Genomic DNA, 26,566 nt, shown 5'->3' with positions numbered 1-26,566 from the left:
TTCTTGAATTAATAAGATGGCTACTGTTTTTCCTAGTTTCATAATTAATTTATCTAGGTTGGTCTTCTTGCCTCAATTTTATCTTTCATTAATTAAAACCAAATTTTCTTTACACTTCCTTTTCTTTTTTCTTCTTCTTCTTGTGCCATATCCATTATCAGACATTGGCGATCATGTTGGTGATTCTGTTTTTATCAGCAGCCGCACGAAAAAGTGCTGCTGAGTTTTGTCCAAACTAGTCCCTTAGATTTTGAAGCCATGATGTTTTTCTTCTGCCTGGACTTCGTTTGCCTTCAATCTTTCTTTGGAGGATTAAATGGAGTATGCCATATTTTTCTGGGTGTCGCATCACATGTCCAAAATATTCTAATTTTTGTTTTTTAATTATTTTGATGATTTCCCTTGGCTTTCCCAGGCGGCTTATTACCTCCTCATTTCTGATCTTGTCAACCCAGCTTATACGTAACAGCCGCCTTTTCTTTTTGCAGGAGAAAAACCTTTAAAACAATAAAAGCCTCTTTTGTTATTTAACTATTCTTATTCTTTTATTATTCTCACTCTCCATTGTTTCTCATGAATTTATTTTCTTGCATTACTCCTCGCCTTTCCCATCTTCTTTCTTTAGGCCTGCTGTGCCATTTTTTCCCATTCACATTCATAAGTTTAAGGGGAGTGTTCAAAGGAGAAAAAGGGTCAGGTCCATGTAGTGATGGTCAATTAAACGGATTTATTACTAAAAAGCCTATGCACAGGACTCTTCTCAATTAATGTTTAGCACCATAAGGGTTACATAAGGGTCAATAGAATGTAAGGGGGTTGGACTTAGTCCACTTATGACTATGTAGGGCAGTGATGGCGAACCTTTTAAAGACCGAGTGCCCAAAACCCTCCTACCCACAGGGCCACCCACCACCTCCATGGCCTGCTACAGCAGATCACCCCTGCAGCCCAGAAGCATCATGGTGGCCACACCCTCTGTCCATACCCCACAGCATAATCTGCACACAATGGGGTGCGAGGGCGGAGTCTTGTCCTTGCTGCCCGGCTGCCATGTCCTTGGCTGCGCTGCTCTGCGCAGGCTGCGGCCAGGGCAACTCTCCTCCGGGTGGCTGCTGGTGAGGAGGGGGCCATGGGCAGTGGTGGGGCTGGGGTGATGGTGCGTGTGCCCACAGAGAGGGCTCTGAGTGCTGCCTCTGACACGCTTGCCATAGGTTCACCACCACTGATGTAGGGATTCTAGGCTGATCCCTCTTTTATCTCCACCCCCAAGTTCTGTCACTCCATCTCCTACATGATTTAGCATACCTTCTTATAAACTAGCTAACATTATAAAATAAACCATGCTTTTGAAATTGCAGAAGATGATGGTGGAGTCTAAAAGGACATGCAACTTATGTGTATATTGAGGTGCACTGCATTATCTGTGCTTCATTATGGGAGAAGAGCAACTAGCAATCCTTTTCAGATATGAAAAACATGAACTTCATCATATGCTATTAGAAATGCTCTGGCTATGTATACTGATTTTTGAAACATTAAAAATAATTGCCTACTTTTGGCCAAGCCAATTTGTAATAAAGATGGTTCCAAAAAAAGAATGGTATAATGGTCTGCACTCCACCAATGTCATTTTTAATGTTCATAAAAAGAATACAGAAGACATGTTGGAGTTAGCCTTTTATTTCCCAGATTCTGAACGTAAAAGAAGATAGAGATGATGATTCTACTTTTTATTCATCTGTTATTTTAAGTTTCTTGTGTTGACTTGTCTAAAATTGTCTTTCTTAAAAATTGTTATTATTTTATTATTGTTAGTTCAAAATTAACTCACAAGGTAGCCTGTAAATTATCATTCCCAATTTGTGTAGAATAATGTGAATATACTTGGAATAAACCTGGTTGGTTACTTTTGTGGTATATTGGGCCAGAATTAACCTAGTCTACAGCACATTTATTAATCAATAGGCTAGCCTCTACCACCTCTATCTTACTAAAAACATTATATGAAATCCATGATTGATCAAAGCGATATTTTTGGTCTTGTCTGCTAATGAACAATGTCATATGGAAAACTGAGTTAGTTTATTTCTCTTTATTATCTCGTGTTTTAATTCTTTTGACTTACTATTTCTTATTCCTTTTCTGTGTTCTATATGTTATGGTTTACTCTGGCTAAAAAGGAATAGGGTAGTAGGTGTTTATGTTTCTACTGGAGCTTACACAAATGTTAGCAGTCAACACTAACTTTAAGACACACACACACACACACACACACAAAACCAAAAAAATCTGCTAAATGAAATCTATACCTTTCTCTCTATGTATTGTAAAATGTTATCCAGGTAATATCAAAGAACAAAAATGCTTTTTTATTAGTAATAATTATTATAGGAATTAATAAACAATTTAAAAAATAAATTTGAGCCTTCTTCCCAATAATTCAAAATTTGATTTAAATAAAGCCTATCTTTCAAGATATATGTTACATTGTTCAGTTTTATAATCCTTTGGCCAAAAATGGGATTTCAACACTATTCTAGTTTACAAGCCTGAAAAAAATTACCTGCTTTTTCAAAGCTTGGATATAACTATCATGTATAGATTCATATAACTACAAAATGTATTCATTCAACAAGAAAAAAAATATAGGCTGGAACACAATGTGGTTTTCATATCCACACCAAATTATATTGCTTTTCATTGAAGGAAGAACAAAATAATATTCATCATAAATTTTAGCTAACTAAAATGATTCAAGTATAATTTGTACCAAAATGAAGATAACACACAGTGCTAAGCTTTCCTGTCTTTGGTATCTGGCTTATTTATCTTTCACTTTACTATTTAGGAATGTAATGGCAGATATTTATCTCAGAGAATAATATTCTTCATTGACTTGAAAGCAGCAGCAATTTACACCTCCATTCCTCACACTGAATATGAAGCTCTGATTTGCTGTTGATGCTTAAAAGAGAAGGTAACAGGAAGACTCTTAGATGTGTATCACCTTAATCAGCTGCTAATGCAGACATGTCAAACACAAGGCCCGGGGGCCGGATGCGGCCCACGAAGTGGTTTCATGTGGCCCGCGAAGCCATCCTGGAAACAGTGAGGGAATGGCCCCCTCTGCCTTAGCCCTGGCCCAGGCCAGGCAGGAGCCAATGTACAATTTTGTGGTGGCCATCTATGCTGAAACGCATTCAGTCTTAGCTCCACAAGGCTGTCTGGAAACAGCGAGGAACCAGGAGAATCTTGAGCAGCAGCCTTGAGGAAGTGGGGCTGGGTTTGGTGCCGTGAGTGCTCAAGGGCCAGGCTGGGCATTTGATCTCTGCTGCCCAGGGCTCCGGGCAGCCCACACCACCATCCAGCCCCCCCACATGGCCTGAGAGGAATAGTGAGGCTCCTCCAGTGGACCATGCCTTGGCACTTGCCCTGGTCCCACCCCCTTCTGCCAGAGACCCTCAGATCTGTCCCACTCCTACCAAGGCCCCCACAGGCAACCTTAACGCAAATGATGTAGAGCTGGCCACACCCAGTCCATCCACATCCACCCGGTAGGCCACACCCACCCTGGCTACACCCACCCGGCCCCCAGAGGGCAACTGCAATGCTGATGCAGCCCTCAATGAAATTGAGTTTGACACCCCTGTGCTAATGGCTATGAATAAGTTGATTCCTGGGGAGAACATCTACAGCAGTGTTATCTACAAATAAACCCAGGCAGAAGTAGTTATTTTTTAAAAAAAATGATAGTGAAAGAAATGTTACTTACCATCCAAAAATTAATGTATAGAAAAGTAAAGGACAATTAAACATGGCACTATAAAGAGATATCTGCCAAATCAGATTGAAAGGTCCAGGTATTGATCAATATAAGCATCATGAAAAATGTCCTTTCTGTGCCATTTAAACAATGTCATCCTTCACATCCTCTTTCCCTGATTTCAGATGTTGATTCTGCATTTTATAAACCATGTTCTTTCCCATGCAATTAATGCCCATCCACAGTAGGCCTATGATGCCAAACCCCTTATTAAGAAATAATCTAATAAGAATCAACAATCTAAAGTTAATGAGAATGACAATCATTAGGAGCATATTCTATTTTTTCATCTTTCATTTTTATAACGGAGATGACCTCAGTTTCTAATACTGTGTATAACAAGGCACTGAATAAATATCACTCTGAACTCCCTTCCCTCACTGCTTGCACTATAGTGAAAATATATAGAGGCTTAATGAGTTATAGACTCCCCTAAAAAGATAATGATATTTTCATTGTTAATAATCACCACTTTTCTTTCTGCCCAAAGCAGAAATAAGGAAGCATTTGAGCTTTCTATCTGATAAACACAAGCGTACAAAAGATAAAAATATGTTAAGGGGAAAGATAGAGAATTTCTGATTCCTTTATTCTAACAGCTGTCATTTCAAATATTGTTGATCCTTGCCTGTAAGTTGCATAACTTAATGTCCCTTAAATCCACAAGTGGTATGAAGGCCATACAATTTCCATGTATTGGCACCCCGCAGCAGGCATTTGGTATTCTATTATTTTTTGCTAGATTTATATCCCAATTTTATTTGAGAAGGTCATGTCACCTTATAAAGTTCTTCCCCACTTTATCCTTACAATAACAATGCTGTATAATAAATCTGAACAAAAGATCAGAGCTGGACAAAACTGCCCAGGGTGTTTCAAAGTTGAGTAAAGATTAGCATCTGGATATTTCATCAATCTTAGTCTTAAAGCTCAACCAGTAGAGGAGAATATTTTTAGCTCAGAGTTGAAATAAGGGCTCTTTGGTATTCTCTGAGCTTGATTGTTTTCTGCAGATGTTTCATTAACTGTTTAACATTATCAGTGCACTGGTGATGTTACCTAGTTTGGATAATGAAATGTCTGCAACAAAACAACCAAGTTCAGAGAACATGAAAGACTCTTTAGCTAGCCATTGTACCACAAAGGATGTTGCCAATAGGCAAAGGATTTTTCTGGTACACAATCTGAGGACCTTGGGTATTGTTTCAATAAAGGTGAACCAGAACAATGTAAGTAGGGAAGAAGATAGGACAATGGTGGAGAACCTATGGCACGGGTTTCAGAGGTGGCACTTGGAGCCCTCTCTTTGGGCACACGTGTCGTTGCCCCAGCCTCACCTCCCCCCATGACCCCCTCCTCTCCAGCAGCCCCCCTGAAGGAGAGTCACCCCTCAGCGTGGCCCACACGGAGCAGCACAGCCAAGGACATGGCAGCATAGACAAGACTCTGTCCTCACACCCCATCGTGCACAGTTGATTCTGCAGGGCACGGGTAGAGGGCGTGACTCCATAGTGCTGCTGGGCTGCCTGGGCGATCTGCGGCAGGCCCTGGTGATGGTGAGTGACCCTGCGGGCAGGCAGGGCAGGGAATGGGGAGTGGAGTGGGGGCAGGGCAGGGGGTGGAGCGGGAACAGGGCCAGTTTTTGGGCACTCAGTCTCTAAAAGGTTCGCCATCACTGAGGTAGGATGATTTTTTAAAAACAAAATACACAAGTAAAGTATATAGTGTAGAGTACAGTAAGGGAAACACTGACATTTAGCTATTCAGTAATATAATTTGTTTCGGTTTAAACTGATTTGGAATCAATTTCAGCAAAGATAAGAGTTTTACCTACCCATTTCAATCTGACTCTTGCAAATTGATTAGCTTTTTTAAAAATGCTAAGTGGAGCACTCTAATGTCATTCACAATCTGCAGACAGGAACAGGACCACCTAGTCAGAGTCCCTGCAAAAGGCAGGGTAGCTCTCTACTTTGCCTTCAGATACCATGCTTACAAGCAAGAGTAAGAACACTTAGATTTATGCACCACTTCACGGTGCTTTACAGCCATCTCTAAGCAGTTTACAGAGTCAGCATTTGTGTCCTCCTTTTATTGGCCTCGTAAGGATGGAAGTCTGAATCAACCTTGAGTCAGTCAGGATCAAACTGCTGGCAGTCGGCAGAGTTAGCCTGCAATACTGCATTCTAACCATTGTACCACCATGGAAAAAGAGGCAGCAGCACAAACTCTCCAAAGATACCCACCAGGAATTTTGAGATGTGGCACTATGCCTACCACTTGAAAGACACACACTCCTCCATTTCAGGACAATATCTCTGAGCATGTTGTCTTACCACTACTCAACTTGCCCTGTTCCTTACCTACTTCAAAACTACAGATGGACCTCATTTAGCAACTACAATTGGGATTAGACATTAAATAAAGTGAAACCACGACTGTGCTTATGTTCTTACTTTGCTGTACAGACCTGTGAAATTCATAAATGTGAGATCTAGTGCCAAAGTTACATTTTTCATCACTGTCTTAACTGTAAATCATGTCTATTACTTGTACAAAGCTAAGATCAATTTATTGCTCCCTGTATTTTAGGCACTTTAATACCATGTTCTTACTCCTTTTCAAAGATGTAGGCTTGTTTTTATGCCGACAGTAGCTTCTTTGAAGAGTTGCCAATAAAAGCTGAAGGGATAAATTGTGAAACTGAAAAACTACTTAACATCTGCAATGATAAAGCTGCAAGCATCTGTTCAGGATGTAATGCAGGATATTAATTGTTTCTGCTTACAAAAAAGCTATCAGAGCACATTGTCAGCTGCTATGGTAGGAAGGCAATCAAATTAATAAAATCTGATAAACAATTTTTCCCTAACATTTCCTTAGACATTTAGCAAACAAATACAGCTCCTTCCCTAGAAATTCTGCCTAATGCATTTATAAACAATGTAGAAAATGTCCACAAGCCGAAATATATACTGTCCAGTAACCTTCCCAGGTTATACAAACATGTCTTTAACCAGGGAAACATAATGGGGAATTTCTAGGACAGTGATGGCGAACCTTTTAGAGATTGAGTGCCCAAACTGCAACCCAAAACCCACTTATGTATCATAGGGTGCCAGATGGGCGTGGCCCCTTGGGTGGGCATGGCCCCTTGGGGTGGGCGTGGCTGCAGTGGTAATGGAAGACTGGGTGGGACTAAAAAGTTCAATCAATCAATTCCAACTTTGTGAGATCTTTTTTTTCCCCGCAAAAACTTGAAATTGCTTGATTGATTGAACCTTTTTTTTTTTTGCATGCGACAGTGGAGGCCTAAAGCAAAAAGGTTTTATAAAACCCAGCTGAAGGCCTAGGACTGGGGCAATGGTGCGGGTGCCTACAGAGAGGACTCTGTGTGCCACCTGTGGTATGTGTGCCATAGGTTCGCCACCATGGTTCTAGGACAATGTGATGCTTTTTTAAATGTATATTTTATTAATTTTGTACAGTAACAATCTTAGTATTTAATAAGCAACAAGTCTGGGTTTATGTGTTTAACATTAATAGTAATACAATTTCCATTCCTACCCTTTATTCCATTTTTCTAACCATTTGTAAAAATTTTCCCATGTTTGAAAGTATTCTGAGTCTTGCTTTCCTTTCATTTTCAATGTGAGCCTATCCATTTCTGCACAGTCCAAAATTTTCTTAATTATGTCTTCTTCAGATGGTATTTCTTCATTTTTTCCAATATTGAGCAAATATAATTCTTGCTGCTGTTAAAATATGTAGTATTAAGTGTACACATTTCTTATCATAATTTTCTGATATTATGCCTAAAAGAAATAATTCCGGTTTATAGTCTACATGTGTTCCTATCATCTTTTCTATGTATTTTTGACCAATAGTTCTTTGCTTTAGGGCATGTCCACTAAAGATGATAATATGTGCCTGGATTTTGTCTGCATTTCCAACAATTGCTAGACACATTTTTAAACATTTTTGCTAATCTTGCAGGTGGTAAGTGCCATCTATAGAACATTTTTTTAATAAATTTTCATTGTAAGTAGCTGCCCTCATTATTTTGTAATTTCTTTCCCATAGGTTTGCCATTTTTCTAACTCTACCTTGTGCCCAAAGTTTTTTTGCCCACGTTATTATTGTTTCTTTAACATGTTCATCTTCCATCTTTAAATTTAACAGAAAGCTGTACAGTTTCTTAATCAGTTTGTCATCTGATGACAATAGTATCTGGTCTAACGTTGTGTGGTCTTTGTAAAAACCATATATTTTTGCATCTTTCTCATATCTCATTTGCATTTGCAGGTGTGGCCACCATGATAGCTCAATGCCCTGTTCTTCCAATTCTTTAGTTTGTAGTTTCCCATCAGTATTCAAAATATCTTTATAAGTTTCTCATAATTGATTAAGTTCCATTGTCAAGATCCATCCTGGTATTTTCATGTAAGTTCTTGATTTTACCTTTTCCCATGTCAAAAGCAATGCATTTCTTACATAGTGGTTTTGAAAGTATTTGTGAATTTTGTTCTCCCCATACCATAGGAAAGCATGCCATCCAAGTTGTAGGTCATGCCCTTCTAGATATAATAGTCTTTTATTTCTAAGAGTTATCCATTCTTTTAACCATGGTGCAGCTGCTTGATAGTACAAGACCCAGTCAGGTAGGCCAAAGTCTCCATTTTCTTTTGCTTCATGTAACATTTTCAGTCTAATTCTAGCTTTTTTCCCCTTGCCAGATAAATTTCAATATCAATATATTTAATTTATCAAAAAAAATTGCCAATTTTTATTGGTATGTTTGAAATAATAAGAATAGTTTTGGTAAAATATTCATTTTCACTGTCACTATTCTTCCCAGGATTGATAGTTGTAGATTTTTCCATTTTTCCAAATCTAGTTTTATTTGTTTTAATAATTTTGCATAATTGACTTTTTTTATTGTTGCACTTCTTGCTGTTAGATATATCCCCAAGTGTTTAACTTTCTTAATTACTTGTGGGTCTGTTTTTACCTAATAGTTGGTTTTTTTGTTTATCAATGAGATTTTTAACTATAACTTTAGTCTTTTCTCTATTGATTTTCAGTCCTGCTACTTCTCCAAAATCTTAATCTTTGCTAATAATTTAGGACTTGTCTCTAACGGATCGTCCAATATAAATACCAGGTCATCTGCAAATGCTTGTAGTTTGTACTTTTCATCTTTTATCTCCATTCCTTTGATTTCTGGATCTTGTCTAACATTCCTGTTCAACACTTCCAAAGTTAAGATAAATAATAGTCGGGATAATGTACATCCTTGTCTTGTGCCTTTTTTTAATATTGAAGCTCTCCATGAAATCTCCATTCACAATTATTTTAGCCATTTTTCTATGATAAATTGTTTGGATTATATTCATGAAAATTTTCTCCAAAATCCATATGGTTTAGTTATTGAACCATAAATTGCTAATTGATGTTGTCAAAAGCTTTCTGTACATCTAAAATAATCAAAACCTGGGTGCATTTCGTAATATTCCTGTGTGTCTAAAATTATTCTTAAATTGTTCTTTATTTGTCTTTTTGGTAAAAATCCATTTTGGTCTGAAAGTATAAATTCAGTCAAGAATCTCTTTAGTCTTTCTGCTATTATTGAAGCAAAGATTTTATAGTCCACATTTAGTAGAGATAAGGGTCTGTAGTTCTTTATCAGGGTCAAGTCTGTGTCTTCTTTGGGTATTAGCATAATATTGGCATCTATCCATGTATTTAGTAACTTGACTTTTAGTAATACCTCATTATACACTTCTTGCATTGGTAAAATTAATGTATCTTGTAAACATTTGTAAAATTCTGCTGGTAGTCCATCTGGGCCTGCTGTCTTATCTTTTTTTTTGTCTTTTTATAGCTTCTGTCAACTCCATCACTGTTATTTTCCCATTTAGCATATTTCTGAAGTTCTCTGAGATTTTTGGTAACTTAGCATTTTCTAAGTATTGCTTATATTTTCCTGAGGAATTTCTTCTGTATTATAAAATTCTTTAATTATTTTTTTATTACATCGTTTTGACATTGTAGATCGCCTCTCACACTTGTAGTTTGTTTATCAATTTCTTCTCTCTTTCTCTTTTCAGTTTATAAGCCAACCATCTCCCCGGCTTATTGGTATTTTTAAAAAAAATATTTTGCTCTTTTGATTTGTTGAGCCATTTCTTCAGCTTCTATTAGATTTAATTTATGTTTTATTATCTCCATTTGTTTTTTAAGAGTTTTCTTTTGTGGATCTCTTTGTAGTTCTAATTCTAATTTTGTAAGTTCTTCTTTGAGTTAGTTTGTTGTTGTTTTTTGTCTTTCATCTTTTTCGCCATATTAGTTATGGACTACTCCACTAAAATATGCTTTTGCTATATCCCAAACATTTTGGAGTGATGTAGAAAAATTCAATTTCCTTTATGGCTTTTTCTATAAATTCTTTCTCTTTCAGTAAGAATTGGTTTAAAGTCCATCTTGCTTTTTTCTTTGTTCCTCTTCAAGTCATCTTTATCGGATTGCCCATATGTTAGTTTCTATCTCAATTTCTTGTATATCCCTTCTTAATTCAGGGGATAACCATATCATGTCAATTCTGGACCATGATTTGTGGCTGTTTGAATAAAATGTATATTGGGATTTCTTAGGATTTATTTCTCTCCATATATCCTATATACAAATTTCTTCTGCCATTCTGAAAAAAAGCCTTAGGCAAAATATTCCTTCCTTTTTTTCCTACTTTACCACTCCTGTAATCTAACTTTCCATCTACAATTGTGTTAAAATCTCCTACTAAACAAATATTTTGGTACTCCATTTCCAGTATTTTCTTGTGTAATCTTTGGTAGAATTCTTTTTGATTATTATTCGATGTGTAAATTGCTACCATCAATGTCTGTTTTTGATGCATTGTTATTTCTACCATTAGTATTCTTCCTTCTTCATCGGAGTAGATTTGTTTAGGATTCATTGTTTCTTTGATATATAGAGCTATTCCTCTTTTCTTTTGTTGTGCTAATGAAGTTTCCCAATTTTCGGGCACTCCAGAGATTTATAATATTGTCTTTTAATATGTGTTTCTAAGAAAACTATATCCATTTTTAATTTTGATAATTGTGTAAACAGTTTTTTCCTCTTTATGGGGGAATTTAATCTGTTTATATTTATTGAGAGTATCCCATTGTCCTTTTCCATCCTCTTCAATTATATTTAGTGTTTATTCTTCCAGTTCCAGTTTGTCTCTGTTCTTTCCCTTTAGCCCTTTCTTCTTGATTTATACTTTCTGTTTCTTGCACTTCTTTTTGTTTGGCCTCTCCTTCTAATGTTGTCTCTTCCCCTTCTAAATTTCCCTTCTGGTTCCTTCTTCGAGAAAAGTTCTATATCTGTCATAAAATTCCCTTGCTTTGAAGATAGAATCCAATCTGTATCTTTTTGTATCCCAATTGATTAGTATCCCTTCCGGCATCAGTTATCTAAAGGTTGATCCTTTCTTAATTAGTTTTTTCATCAAAAAATGATATTCTCTTCGTGAGTCCCTTATCCTCCTGGGTATCTGCTTCAGCGCCACAATTTATTTTCCCTTATATTGCCATGGATCATCTCTCACTCTTCTCAATATTTCATCTCTTTGATCTTTTGACAAATCTGACATGGATCTCTCTGGGGACTTTGTTTCTTCTTGCGTAGCTTAAGTTAACTCTAAATATTTGATCTATTTCTCCTTCCATTTCCTGCTTTCCAACTTCCAATGCACCAGCCAGTGGTTCTATCATCTGGTCAGCAAGATCCTCCTCCTTGTATTCCATTATATTCTGGAATCTTAAAAAATAGGATGTCCCTGTAAAAACTTGTAATATAGAGCATTATTTTACTTACAATACTGAAGATATTGGCATTTTTCTGTCTCTTTCTTTGTCATCTTTAATGAGATTAAGGCTTTTAACTTGTAAAGGGGAAAATTTTATAGCCTATTGAGGACATCTTGTGGTGAAAATATTTATTGCAACTGCTTTGACCTTCAGAAATTAATAAGAAGGAAAGATAAAGGCTTGGAAATAGCTGTGGATTATGTTTGTGATTTAAAAATGGTGGAGGTGGAATAAATATAGTTTCCACAAAAAGATTAAAAGACTCTTTTACAATGGAAATAGCAGATCTTTACCCACAGCTTGACTATGAGCTGATATTGGAAAAAATACTGGAAATGTCAGAGGAGATGAAGCTATAGAGAAAAACTAAAAATTATTTTGTAGAATCTCAACCTCAAACTCTAAAAGATCAATCTATAAGCCAAAAAGAAACCTATATACAACAGTGTACAGAATCTGAGATGGAGGAAGAATTTACTGATCAATTGAATTCTGGACTGGATTATGAGCTGATATTGGAAAAAATATTGGAAATGAAAGAGGAAATGAAGTCATGGAGAAAAACTAAAGATTATCTTGTAGAACCACAAGCTGGGCTTCAAACTCTAAAAGACCAATCTACAGGTCAAGGACAAACTTATATGCAACAGTTTACCCAATTTGAGATGGAGGAATTCACTGATCAATTGAATTTTAGAAACATTTTGGACCCAAAATTCCAAATTGAGACTTTAAATGATTACTCTACAAACCAACTAACTACTACAGAGGAGGATATTTCACAAATTTATGCACAAATGATGGAGAACTTTGAAGATCCAAAAATGATGCCCTAAGCTCCATGGTCTCCCCAAGATACACAAAGAAGGAACCCCACTTAAACCCATAGTCAGCTCCATAGGCTCACCTCTACAAAACCTAGCCAAATTTCTCGCCAAACAACTACAGCCCTATGCAGAATCCATCACCTCACATGTAAAAAACTCATTCCATTTCTTAGAGATTATAAAGAAACAAAACTTACAGCCCAGCGACTACTTGTGAGCTTCGATGTCATATACCTCTTCACCCAAGTGCCAATCAAAGAAGCCTTGACAGCTATCCAAAACAAATATAACCCCCCCAAACACATCCTAGATCTGACCAATCACTGCCTATCCAACACATACTTCATCTATAATGGACAAAAATACAAACAAATAGAAGGAGCACCCAAGGGATCACCCCTCTCACCTGTCATTGCAAACCTCTATATGGAACACTTTGAAACCCAAGCTCTAGAAAAATCTGAACACAAACCCAAACTCTGGCTCAGATACGTAGACGACACCTTCATAATCTGGCCACATGGGAAAGAAAACCTGGACAACTTCCTCATACACCTCAACAGCCTACACCCCAAAATACAGTTCACCATGGAAACAGAAGCTTCCCTTCCTGGATGTCTTAGTTTACAAGAAATCCAATGGCTCCCTAGGACACACCAGCTACTAGAAGAAAACACACACAAACCACTATCTGCATGCTTTCTCACACCACTACCCAGCACGGATCAACTCCGTAGCCAAGACACTCATCTCTAGAACAAAACGCTTAGCTGATGAACAACACCTAAAAACCGAACTACACACTCTCACTAATGTACTTACATCCAATGGATTCCAAAGAAATAAGATTACCAAACTAATCCAAAAAGAAACCCCCACTAAAATCCAAGATAGAGAACAAGAAAATGGCAAAGCCCTCCTCCCTTACATAAAAGGCACCACAGACAGAATCAGCAAGATCCTCCACAAACACAACATTAAGACAGCATTCTGCACAAACAGAAAAATATCCACCATCCTAAGAAACTCCAAAGACAAAATTGAGTTAGAAAATCAAGGAGTATACGAAATCCCATGCACCGCTTGTCCCACCACATACATCGGACAAATCAACAGAAGAATAAGTGCACACATTGAAGAACATAAGAACTCAGTCAAAAAAGAGGAACCAACTTCTTCCCTGGTCCAACACCTTAAAATCACAGGACATGAAATTGACTTTAAAAAGACCAAAACTATCGCCAAAACTGAACACTTTAATAACAGAATAATCAGAGAAGCCATCGAGATAGAAAAACGCCCACACAGCATGAACAAATGAGATGATACCTCTTGCCTACCAGCCATTTGGAAACCCGCCCTTATTGACAAATGAGTCCCTAACACGAAGAATGACACCAGACCCACCCTCACAAAAGCCACACAGGATGTCACCATCACTCGTCCACGCAAAAAGCAAACCCAAACCCACACCGATGATGAGGCATGACCACAAACCAGAAGCCAGACCACAGCTGCATCATTAGCCACTTTAAATGCCTCCAATCCATACATGAAGCAAACTTACACCCACCATGAAGATGAGGCACGACCACGAACATGAAGCCAAACAATAGCAATGCAGCTCACCATCTCACTCTCCGTGCAACTCAGACTAACCTGAGCACAACAAAGCCCCCACCCAAACAGAACACTCCCCCAACCAATCAGAGCACAGCCAAACCCCCCCATCCAATCAGAGCACAACCAACCCCCCATCCAATCAGAGCACAGCCAAGCTCCTCACCAATCAGAACACACCTCCATCCAATCAGAACACAGCCAAGCTCTCATCCAATCAGTTCATACCCCCACTGGCAGTTAAAAGGAAGGAACAGCTATGATCACACATTGCTCCTAGAAGCACGAAGCCGAAAACATCAGCCTGAAGCGTCGCCAAGACACTTCCAATTTGACGCAGGAGAAAACCCGAATAACCAAAGACCTACATATACATACCTATACATACATATACATACATATATACATATATATATATATACATATATATGTTTATATATATATATATATATATATATATATATATATATATATATACACATACATATACATATATATGTTTTCTGAGGTTTTCGCGGGTATTTGTATGTAGGTCTTTGGTTGTTCAGGTTTTCTCCCGCGTAAAATTGGAAGTGTCTTGGCGACGTTTCGACGAAGTCCCATTCGTCATCTTCAGGCTGGTGTTTTCAGCTTTGTGACCCAATCTTTTCCTTGATGCTATTTTTTTTCCTCTGGTGAGTAAAGTTCTCCATCACCCACACTTTCTAGTCAACCTCAACCATCACACTGATTACTTGATCCTTCTGATTTGCAGAAGGATCAAGTAACAGTGTGATGGTTGAGGTTGACTAGAAAGTGTGGATGATGGAGAACTTTACTCACCAGAGGAAAAAAAATAGCATCAAGGAAAAGATTGGGTCACAAAGCTGAAAACACCAGCCTGAAGATGACGAATGGGACTTCGTCGAAACGTCGCCAAGACACTTCCAATTTTACGCGGGAGAAAACCCGAAAAACCAAAGACCTACATATATATATATATATATATATATATATATATATATATATATATATATATATATATATTGGATTGCTAACAAAGAATTAAGGGAGAATGGAATAACTATTTCAAGCTAATTAGCTCTCATCAGCCAAACATACCTGGCCTGCTGTGTTAACCTCTAGGCCACAGGCCCTTTCTCACTTTGTTAGCTGTGTCAGAGGAAGAGACAGGGGAGGAGAATTACCTTGAGTGTTTTTTGATGCACCCTGTCAGCCCAAATATGGGAGAAAGAAATCTTTTGCCTGTATCAGCTCAATCTAGAGCCATCCACAGGCAGCAGTCGCAACTGGGACATCATTTATATTTTTAAAAAAATTTGGATTGCTAACAAAGAATTAAGGGAGAATGGAATAGCTATTTTGAGCTAATTAGCTCTCATCAGCCAAACATATCCTTCTGAGATTCGAACCTGGGCTGCTTGCACTTTAGGCAGCTGTGTTAACCTCTAAGCCACAGGCTCTTTCTCACTTTGTCAGCTGTGTCAGGGAGGGAAGAGACAGGGGAGGAGAATTACTTTGAGTGTTTTTTTGATGCATCCTGTCGGCCCAAATATGGGAGAAAGAAATCTTTTGCCTGTATCTGCTCAATCTAGAGCCATCCACAACTGACAAAGTGAGAAAGAGCCTGTGGCCTAGAGGTTAACACAGCTGCCTAAAGTGCAAGGAGCCCAGGTTCGAGACTTTATACCATTCCTGACAAACAGTTGTCCAATTTTTTCTTGAAAACATCCAGGGATGGAGCACCCACAACTCCAGGAGGCAAGCTATTCCATTGATTGATTGATTGATTTCTACTATTTACATGTTTTTAATGTTTTTTTTTATTTTGTTGTACCATAATATTAAAGTCAGCTATGAAGATTGTTTAATTGATTAATAAGGAGAGCGTTGTGGTATAGACACCTCATCTAGTATCATAAGAGGGAGGTGTCATCCCAGCCACTCAGTTTTCTGTCCTTTTTGTCAAAAGCAGACAATTCTATTAGTCTGTTTTTCAGAGTTGTTGTAAAGATTACTAAGTTTTAATCTTTCCAAAAAGTAATGGTTGCTTTCATTTTTGTTTTTTTCTCTGAAACTGCCATCTTCAGTCCAGAGGCTTCTGGTCCCAGAGCTACCAAGAAAAGTTCACTGTGTCAATTGGCCTCTTTTTTATTTTTAATGAAAGAGATGAGCAGGAAGAAAACTCAGAAATTGAAGACTATGTTGTTTTGAGTCCCTCTGCCTTCCTCTTTCCTTCTTTGGCAAAATATTGAGGAAAAAAAACAGTGCAGTAAATGCCTCGCCTGAAAGCATCTTTACAATCCAGATAGTGTCATTGACATAAATTGGAGCCCAATACCTTCCTGTGTTTCCCCAGTATCTTCTGCATTTTAGTATTAAATAAATACCTAAATAAATAATTTGTGTTTTTTTTCTAGTGGGGAAAGGAAATGCATGGACACTCCTTCCTGGGAATAGAAATGGTCAGAATAAAAATTAAGAGAAACAATTTAAAGAAAAGTTAAGGAAAAGCATATCGCTAATTTGCCACTTTCTATTTTTTATGCTCATTATCACTATTGTCATAGTGCACAATTGATGGGAATTAGTTGTTTAGAAATGGAGTTAGGCATATGGATGTTTGAAGCAAAGAACTCATTACACCCTTCCTTTTTTCAAAACAAAGATTCAAGGAATTTGCACCATTAAATATTTGTTCATAGTTCACATAAAGCAAGATCAGAGTATGATTGATTATGGAACCTCTTGCTTGGAAGACAGATATTCTTATTATAATAATAATAATAATATTCAAATTAATCACAATAAAATAATGTTTCCAATATTCCACTTACTGCATGAAAACTGTGCATGAACCAAACATTTATAGTAAGGCCATCTTTTTCTTACCTTCAGCCAAAATGGCACAGAAAATCATACAAACTATTTCTCCTAAACTCTCCATTCACAAGCTACTGCTGAAAGCAGGCGATGGGTAAGAAGTAATCCATTTATCAAATTTTTTTTACAATCACAAATAACTTTTTTATTTTAAGGTAGAAATATTCCTTTAGCTTTATTCGTGCTTTTGAAAACTTGAAAGCAGAATAGTAATGTTTGGCCCTGCACTAAGGCAATACTGCAAATAATCTGAGGACCTCTAGATATTCTGCACACAGGGTAGCAAATGGCAAGAGAAGCTGGCAAAGAAACAGCTTTGAAATGATAGTCCTAAAATATAAAGGAGCAACATTCTTAGAGCAAAGCACCCAAACTTAAAAAGACTTCCAAATCATATGCAAAGAATTTGCTTGATTGAAAATCACTTTGTGCTTTAGTGGATTTGAGAGAAGAGGGTGACTGTTGTTCCTTTCTATGCACATGCATGTGTGTGTACTGTATATGTGTGTATGTGTGTTCATTCTCTCCCTCCCTCCCTCCCTCCCTCCCTCCCTCCCTCTCTCTCCCTCTCTCTCCCTCTCTCTCTCTCTCTCTCTCTCTCTCTCTCTCTCTCTCCAGTGACACAGAGAACTGGTTCTGTGAATGTCCTCCTAGCTACTCTGGAAAATTATGTCAGTTTTCAAACTGTGAACAAAATCCATGTGGGAATGGAGCAACTTGTTTTCCTAAATCCAACCAAGACGTGGTATGCCTTTGTCCGTATGGAAGAACTGGAATTCTTTGTAACGATGGTAAGAGCAGTTATGAGTACTAATCCAGAGCCCCCCCCTTTCTTAGGAAACTGAAAGTGAGATGAAACCTATATGATCTGAATTCATCTTATTATGCTCCTATTTGAGATTAAAGTCATAATATTGGGATGTACAAAGCTCTAAAATGTTTTGTTACTGTTCCACATTGTTCCAACACCTCTGCCCTGTATCATGCCACTCTGGTGGGAGTAGACCAGTGGTGGCGAACCTATGGCACATGTACCAGAGGTGGCACTCAGAGCCCTCTCTGTGGGCACGCGTGCTGTCGCTCCAGTCCTAGGCCTTCAGCTGGGTTTTATAAAACCTTTTCACCGTGTACAAAAAAAAAAGGTTCAATCAATCAGTCAATTTCAACTTCTCGCGGAAAAAAAAATCTTGCAAAGTTGGAATTGATTGATTGAACTTTTTAGTCCCACCCAATCTGCCGTTACCACTGCAGCCACACCCACCCAATTGGCCATGCCCACCCAATGGGCCACATCCACCCGGCACTCGACAATCCATAAGTGGGTTTTGGGTTCCAGTTTGGGCACTCAGTCTCTAAAAGGTTCTCCATCACAGGAGTAGGCCATTTCTGAAGTAAAGCCTCTGAACTGGATGTAATCTAAATCTTTCCTCTGAAACAATGTGTCTGGGACACTTCAATTTCTTTCCAGTTTGCATTACTTACTTTGGAAAGCAACCAAAGTGCCAATGGAATGGCATTATCCATAGGAATTTGCACATGGTCCAGTAGAAAAATACAACATTCTAGAGTTCTCTGGAATATTTCATTTTTAAATATAGGTCAGTGGGTGTATGCATGTTTTCTGTTAATTAGTTTAGTATTACACACAAACAAACATTAGACTGTGTAAATCTTGAAATACAGATAGTACTCAACTTTCAGCCATTTGTTTATCAACTATCTGAAGATATAATGGCACTGAAAAAACTGACTTAAAACTGGTCCTCACACTTAAGATTGTCACACCATCCACATGGTCATGTGATCAGAATTCAGGCGCTTGGCAACCAGCATGTATTTCTGTTAGTTGCAATGTCCCAGAGTCATGTAATCACCATTTGCGAGCCAGCTTCTGACAAAGTCAGTGAGGAAAAGATGGCTTTGCTTAATAGTTGAATATTTTACTTAACTACTGCAGAGATTCACTTAACAACCATAGCATAATAAAACTGGGCATGACTCAACAACCGCCATGCTTAGCAGTGAAAATTCTGGTCCCAATCCTGGTCATAAGTTGAGGAATTACCTGAGGGTGCTTCATAATTTATGAGAATACAAAGCACATCTCTTCAAATTAATAAATATTACACAAGATTCTTGCAGCTACTTGGGAAGCTGCTGCTGGTTGTCTTTACATGATGTGTATGCACAGCCACATTGTTTCTCTGAAAAGAAGGAGAAGCAAAGTAGCCATGTGTGCACATAGAAGTGGTGGCTGTCAGGAATATCTTTCAAAGTTACCAACTTTGCAAAAGATATGGCCATTTTTAAAAATTTGAGGAAGGAAACGTTGTTCTTGTTCCCCCACACATTGCCAACATATTGAGAAATATAAGACCACTTGATCCTGGATGTTTTCAGATGCTGTTTCAACCCCTCTTACTAAGTTAGATAAGCTGGGCACCTTCCAGATCCCCTCTCTTAAAAGTTGCCATTTGATGAGATCTTGGATGCACAACCTTCTCAGTGGCTGCCCCAGCCATTTGGAACACCTTCTAGCTAAGATTTGAAGGATTCCTACCCTTTTAGCCTTCCAGAGGGCTGTGAAGACCTGACTCTTCCCCCAAGCATTGGGCTAGGATGGGGGATCAGCTGCAAAATGTTTAGTCTGGCACCTGGGGAGAAGGATAACTTTGCTTTTAACCATCTTTTTAGGGATTGTTGTGAGCCACCTAGAGTCATCATATAAGTGGCCATATATGTCCTATAAATAAATAAATAAATATGCAGCTGTGTCCAAAAAGACTAAGGTAGAACTATAAGAAATGAACTTTTCGGTAGTTCTCTAATATCTGGAACATTGCCTGGTCCCATGTAGTTCTTGTAATGTTCTTGTTTTCTCCCTTCCTCAATTCAAGACATCTCACAATGTTCCCAGCCAGAGAGCATACTGCTCTACTAATCAAAAATCACTCTTCCCTAACCGATCAATCTTCCTTAACAGATTTTCTGTGAAATGGTTAGAAAAATGAAAAGGAATAATTAATAGGAAAACATCCAGGGGAATTTAAGACAAACACGTTGAGGTTTGAGCCTGGTAAAATGTTGTGAATCAATGAATATGGTAGGATAATTTTTCCAGAAAAGCTGCAGCTGGCAATTACCATAAATTACAATTGTAAGCCTATCATATTTGGAGTGGAAAATTCTGGAAAATCACTAGCTAACAACAAAAATGAATTTCTTTCTTGTCATCTATTGGTCATCCAGAATTTTGCAGGCAAGATATGGTTGTGATATTCCATTATATTGAAAACAGGGAGTGCTGTTTCATATTTATTCATCAGAAGCTTGGGAGCTATAAAGAGTAAGGAGGGCTCAAGAAATCCCAATTCTCATTCCCAGCTGCTATGGTTTAAAAAGGAAGAAAATGTATATTTGAGTAAGGTCATTTTTTTAATGCCAGTTTTCTGCAAACAATTTTTTTTTTACAGCCATTAATATAACCTATCCTAGCTTCAGTGGGACAGATGCTTTTGGCTATACCTCATTCCTAGCATATTCAGCAATTCCAAACATCAGCCTGTGCTATGAATTCCACCTGAAATTTCAGCTGGCAAATCACAACTCATCACTACAAGACAATCTCATCTTTTTCACCGGTCAGAAGGGCCAAGGTAAGGATTTGGAATGTGTTTCCCGATAGAAGCTAGGAAATTATGATGGAATGTTTATCGTTTATCTGCCAGTAGCTGATCTTAGATGACTATATCAGCATGTGCATTCAAACTCAAAGTAAGGATCTTCACGTTTCCCTGTGTAATGGTACATGAGAATGACTTTGGGAGATGGGAGGGAGAACATCAGATCAGACATCCAGTACGGAAAATATAGTTTACAGAAGGAAAAGGACTGTGGGGAACATTTCAGAAGAGCTCCGCCATAATTTTTCTAAGAGTAAAAATGAATGGAAAAGGGAAATATTTCCAGCCTTGCAAGATTCTATTAATGTAACTTTACAATTAACATAGACTGCCTATTCCTGATTGTGCTTCTACCTCGAAAGTCTAACACCTGCTTGCTCAGTTCCTTACTGCACTTTCTCTTTGAGAATTGTCAGTTCCTCACTCTCCCTGTCAAGCATCACATATTTGTTTTTTCTATGAACATATGACACACTTAATGAATTACTGTGTTGCAGCAGGTCTACCGTAAGTTGTTTAGGATCTTGGATGTCCTTGCATGTCTCAGAGCTCTTCTTTCAGCTGTTCTTCAATTGGCTCTTGTGTTCACTTTTTCATTTCATGGTCTTGTTCTTTTCCAAGCTGTTTTTGTTAGCATTCCTTACCTTATCACTCCAGTCAGTTAGTTTCTCTGGCCAGTTATTACCTCCAGAGGGAGAAATTATTTGTTAATGGCCAAAAATTTAAAAAATGCTAATAGAAATAAGTATAAATAAAAAACTAAGAAGAGCCCTGGGTAAATGCTGCTGTTTCGTCCCTGTCTTGGCTCCTCCCTGTAATATTTATATTCTCATTATTATGTGATAATGAATGGAATGAATATTATTATAAGAACAATGAACAGAAATAAATATGCATTCATCTTTTCTAGTTTTCCAGTTTTGGTATATTATTATTATTACACAGAAAATGTGTAAATCCTGAACAATAATAAACCATATGTCTATCTGCGTACCTATATATTTACTTACTTAACTATCTTTTCTAAGACACCATTATGTGAAACATCAAATGATATATCTAGGGCTATAGAACATATCAGAATATAGAATACATTGCAATCCCTCTGCCAAAATCCAAAGGACCCCACAGAAGGGAGAGTCTCATCATCTCTTTCTTGCCTCCTGACCAACATCCACCAGCTTTCCTCTTAATTATTAAAAGGATTTAGCAGGCAACCAGCAGGCCAGGCTGAGATCCAATATTATTAGAATCACCCAAACATCTTGCTATGCCACCATAGCTGAGTAAATGTAGACTTCGTTCAGAATTATTCCACCATTTACTTTCTAATGTATTCTCTTTTGCTTACAATGCCCAGTTGATTGGCAGTATTAAATTGAGCTTAGATGATCTTCAATCACTAAGAAAGTTTTCACTTGTTTAGTACTTTGGTAGCAGTCTACCAAGGCTATAGAGTAGACTACACATGTCAAACTCGCAATGTCACATGACATCACGCAACATATCGGGATTGTTTTGCCATTGCCAGCAATGGGGTGGGCGCGGCTTCTGCATGACGTGTCTGGCCTGCAGGCCAGCAGTTTGACATCCCTTCTATAGACTAAACTAGAAAATTTAAAAAATCTAGTAAAAGACAGTAGAAACCCACTTTCGTTCTGCTGGTCACAAAACAATATGGCTGAATCTATCTATGAAATCATCAGAAATTGATCCCTCCTCATTTTTATAATGTAAATGAGTTCTCCTTCTCCAATTTAGCTTTTCCAATTATTAGTAAATTGTTATTTGGAAGGCTGTTTTCTGATATGGCAAGACAATCTTCACTATTGAGGACACTGACATTTTCTGAAAACAAAACCTTTCCAAATGGTAATGCAAATTCTTGGGATCTTCAGTAATTAAAGTACTATATAGATCAGTGGTTCTCAACCTGTGGGTCGGGACCCCATTTGGGGTCGAACGACCATTTCACGGGGGTCGCCAAACAAGGCTGTCTGCCATTTTCCCCCCTTTTCTTTGGCCACGCCCCTGGCACCCGGTGATGTATAAGTGGTTGGGGGGTCACCACAACATGGGGAACTGTATTATGGGGTCGCGGCATTAGAAAGGTTGAGAACCACTGATATAGATGGTATAGTGAGGGAAATAGGAAAGCCAAAAAGAAATATTCCTGAAATTTTTATTTTTAATGTATTTAATTAGATTTAAATGGTCACACATTTTGCTATAGTGGCTCTGGATGGGTTATAACAAATAAAAACACTATACAAATTTACAAGCAAAATATAAAACTGATAATGCCCACTGAGGTAAAACAACAAATTTAATAGAATTCAGTTCAATCTAGAAATGAGGACAAATTTCCTGACAGTGAGAATAATTAATCTGTGGATCGGCTTACGTTCAGAAGTTGTGGGTGCTCCATCACTGGAGGCTTTCAAAAAGAGACTGGACAGCTATTTATCCAGAAAGGCATAGGATCTCCTGATCAAGCAAACTAGAAGACCTCCAAAGTCCATCTCACCCTCCAAACTACCCTTATAGAATAGTAATTTTTTCCCTTTTATAAAGGGGAAAATGTTTATAAACATTCTTTAAACTAGTACATCATTTTCTTTCACTCTCTCTTAACACAATACTCTCAAATACATTTTAGTAACATTTTTCATACTTTAAAAATTACTTAAACATTATGTATGTGTGTGTGTGTGTGTCTGTGTGTGTGTGTATAATATTAAAATTTTATATATATAAAAATTATATGTATATATGTGTGTGTGTGTATATATATATATATATATATATATATATATATATATATATATATATATATATTACAATTTCAAATTTTGGATTAAGACTTTCTTTCAATTACAACTATTAAACAAAAAAAAAATCTAGATCAAGTTAACACATTAAGATTAAGTCACTCCTTCCAGCTTGTTTTCATGGAGTAGAATCTTTTTCTCCTCTGGAAAGTTTTTCAAGTAGTTATAAGCCTCCCCTTTTATCACCGATTTCTCAACCTTGTTGATGTTCTTAAAGAAAAAGTCCCAAATTTGTTTTTTTAAAAGTTATCAATTTTCTTGACATTCTTCTTTCAGTTGTGTTGAGAGATTTATATTTAAACAATCCTAATAAAAGTTAATGCCAGATTTGTATTCCAAATTTGCAATGAACAAAGTAGCATTTTCAATTACTTGTGAAGTTGCCTCAGTAGTTTGGTAACTTTCTACACATGTTTGCATCTCTAAAGTAATTTGAGAGGGGTTTTTTGTCATCCTTGGAACACAGTTGGTCAACAAATTGGTGGATTTTATTTAGAGATCTTTCAAATATATCTCTAATAATTTGCTCCTCCATCTTGACTCCCTCTTTGATCAGGATCAGAAAATATTAACCACTCAGAGCAAAGAAGACCAAGCTACAAGTTACTACAATAATAAACTAAAATCACAGCTTTCAGACTTTATGTTTCTCCATCAGCTTTTTTTTTTTTTTTTTTTTTTTTTTTTGCTCTTTCTTATTTTGGCTTGTCTTAGCAGCCTTCTTCCTTGTTGTTGTTTAACACTAAAGAAATCCCTAAAATGGTGCAGGACTTTCAAAAAGGGGTAGCAGGCTATGATTAAAGAAAGCCTCTTTTAACTTGATTTAGAAAAGATTAATAGTTCTTGAAGGTCATTAAGAAATAAAAGGCACAACTTACTGTCCGTTTGAAAAGTAAATTTCAAAATGGCAGCTTCTTCAACCACAAACAGATTACAGCCCCCCCCCCCCACTTTTGGCATGCAGATAGCTTCAAAGCCCAGGTCCAGAAACCGCTTGCAGGCTTTCAGGTGTATTGGAGAGTCTTGAGGGGAAATTCTTAGACTCCCCCTGATGTGAGTGCCAGTCTCTTCAGTTAGTAGCTGAAGAGTTACATTCCAAAGAAAAAACCCTTCAGGGATCCCTCTCTGAGAGTGTATTCAGTTGGCCATATTCATGGAATTTGATTTTCTGATGGACAGGAACTGCAACAGAAAGACTCACTTTCATGCAATGCAAACAAATTAGCCATAATAAGGTAATTCTGTCAAGCTAGCTTTATCACAATTACCTAAAGTGAAGTCTCTTTAATAGGTTCTTTGACAGTGATGAGACTGTTCTCATTCCAGGTGTTACTGGGGATGATTTCCTAGTGCTGGGCCTGCGAAATAGTAGCTTGGTATACAGTTACAACTTGGGATCTGGAATGGCAACTATTACTAGCGAGCCACTTGATCTGACACATCACATTCACACAGTCAGCCTTGGCAGATTTCTTAGAAACAGCTGGATGAAGGTAAGCCTTGCTTTAAAAAATCTTCATCTCACTACTAACTGTAGTTTCTATTGTAGCAAGAAGTAGAATTGTGGCTATCATGCTTTTGGGCTACTCCACAATGCTGCTATCGGGATAAAATGGGAAGAAGAAAAATGTAACTTTAATCTGACATTGATATGCTTTTAATCTGTCTGAGAGGCAGTATAGTGTAGTGGTTCAGGGTTAGATTTGCACCAGGAAGACCCAGATTCTTATCTGCAGGCATCTGCAGTTTTCTTTTAGCTTAACTTATTTCACATTGTTGTTATTGGGAGTGGAGGGGAATCAGAGGAGAGAGTATTATAGATACCAGCTTGAGTTCCTGTATGAAAGATGGAGGTATAAATATAATAAATAAATAAAGATCTATACATTCCATCCTGAATTCCTTTGAAGAATGTGAAAAATAAATAACAATGAGTTTCACTTAGATATACACAGAAATGCATAGCAGGTGCCCAGTTTTAAGAGATAAATCAATCACAGTGAATTTTGCTTGGTTATGATATAGTACCTTATGTACTGCATTGTATTTTTCAATAAATTATGGTTAAGATGAATCTTGATTTAGTGTGTTGCATAAAACCAGTAATGAGAATTTACCAAAGGTTTTGTGCAAAGATTTGCAATAAACTGAACAAAAGCCCCCCCTTCCAAAAGCATATTTCATTTTTCATTTGCTACCTCCCTACCACCACAACTTCCATCCCATTTTTATAAATTGCTCCTGAAATTTTAGGGAAGACTGAGAAATAATGGATGCAAAAGTTTCTGCAAAATATGGAAACACAAGCAAAAAGTCTGAATATCTGCCCTTTTAATCAGAATCCAGGAAATTAAAATTTTTCCAATTATTTTCAAATGAATTACAAGCTAAAGGAATTTCCTCCTCTGATAATGTATATGAATACTTTTATTTATTTATTTTAGCATTGTGATGAGAAATAATATGTTTAGTTGCTCATGAATTGCATATTTTTGTTTCTTTGAAAGGTGGACAATCAAAAAAACAAAACTATTACATCACCAGGAAAGTTGACGGGACTCAATGTTTTTAGTCAGTTTTATGTAGGAGGTTATATTGAATATATTCCAGAATTCTTACCCAAAGGATCCACTTTTAAGAATGGCTTTCAAGGTAAATAACAACGTTATTGCCTTTGTGTATCAAGTCATTGTATTTATAGTAATACTTTTTAATGGAAGAACTGGTTTTCTACTAAACATAGAGGGCTCAAGGTCTGAGCTTTATGTGGACATTAGCTAAGTCTAAAACAGGCATAGCAAAATTTCTCACAGATGTCAATTGGTGAAAAAAGAAAAGCACTATAACATAGACATCTGAAGCAATAAAAAGATTTGTAAATATGGTTGAATAGCACTACAGCAGAACACATAAATCTCAAAAACAGTTCTGAGGGCCCCAAATAAATTCTCTCTGGAATAAAATAAAATAAGGTCACTGCTGCAAAGACAAAATTAAGAATATCATTGAGCAGGAGACAGTGTGG

General features: G+C 37.3%; 1 protein-coding gene across 1 annotated transcript in view; it reads left to right on the top strand.

Annotated features, from left to right (window-relative positions):
• Nucleotides 1–26,566, top strand: part of LOC120313633 (protein eyes shut homolog) — a gene marked incomplete at its 3' end in the record, with an annotated part of 125,776 nt that overhangs the window by 75,465 nt on the left and 23,745 nt on the right. The window contains exons 6-9 of the mRNA XM_039355728.1: nt 17,646–17,818; nt 20,501–20,683; nt 24,868–25,034; nt 26,049–26,193. Coding sequence (XP_039211662.1) covers nt 17,646–17,818; nt 20,501–20,683; nt 24,868–25,034; nt 26,049–26,193 — 668 coding nt within the window. The remainder of the gene's footprint in view (nt 1–17,645; nt 17,819–20,500; nt 20,684–24,867; nt 25,035–26,048; nt 26,194–26,566) is intronic.

Source organism: Crotalus tigris, unplaced genomic scaffold (assembly GCF_016545835.1).
Source record: "Crotalus tigris isolate CLP2741 ecotype Arizona unplaced genomic scaffold, ASM1654583v1 scf7180000018750.1061991, whole genome shotgun sequence".
Lineage (NCBI taxonomy): Eukaryota > Metazoa > Chordata > Lepidosauria > Squamata > Viperidae > Crotalus > Crotalus tigris.
The sequence above is the reverse complement of the archived record's forward strand: the minus strand, read 5'-3'. Positions and strand labels throughout refer to the sequence as shown.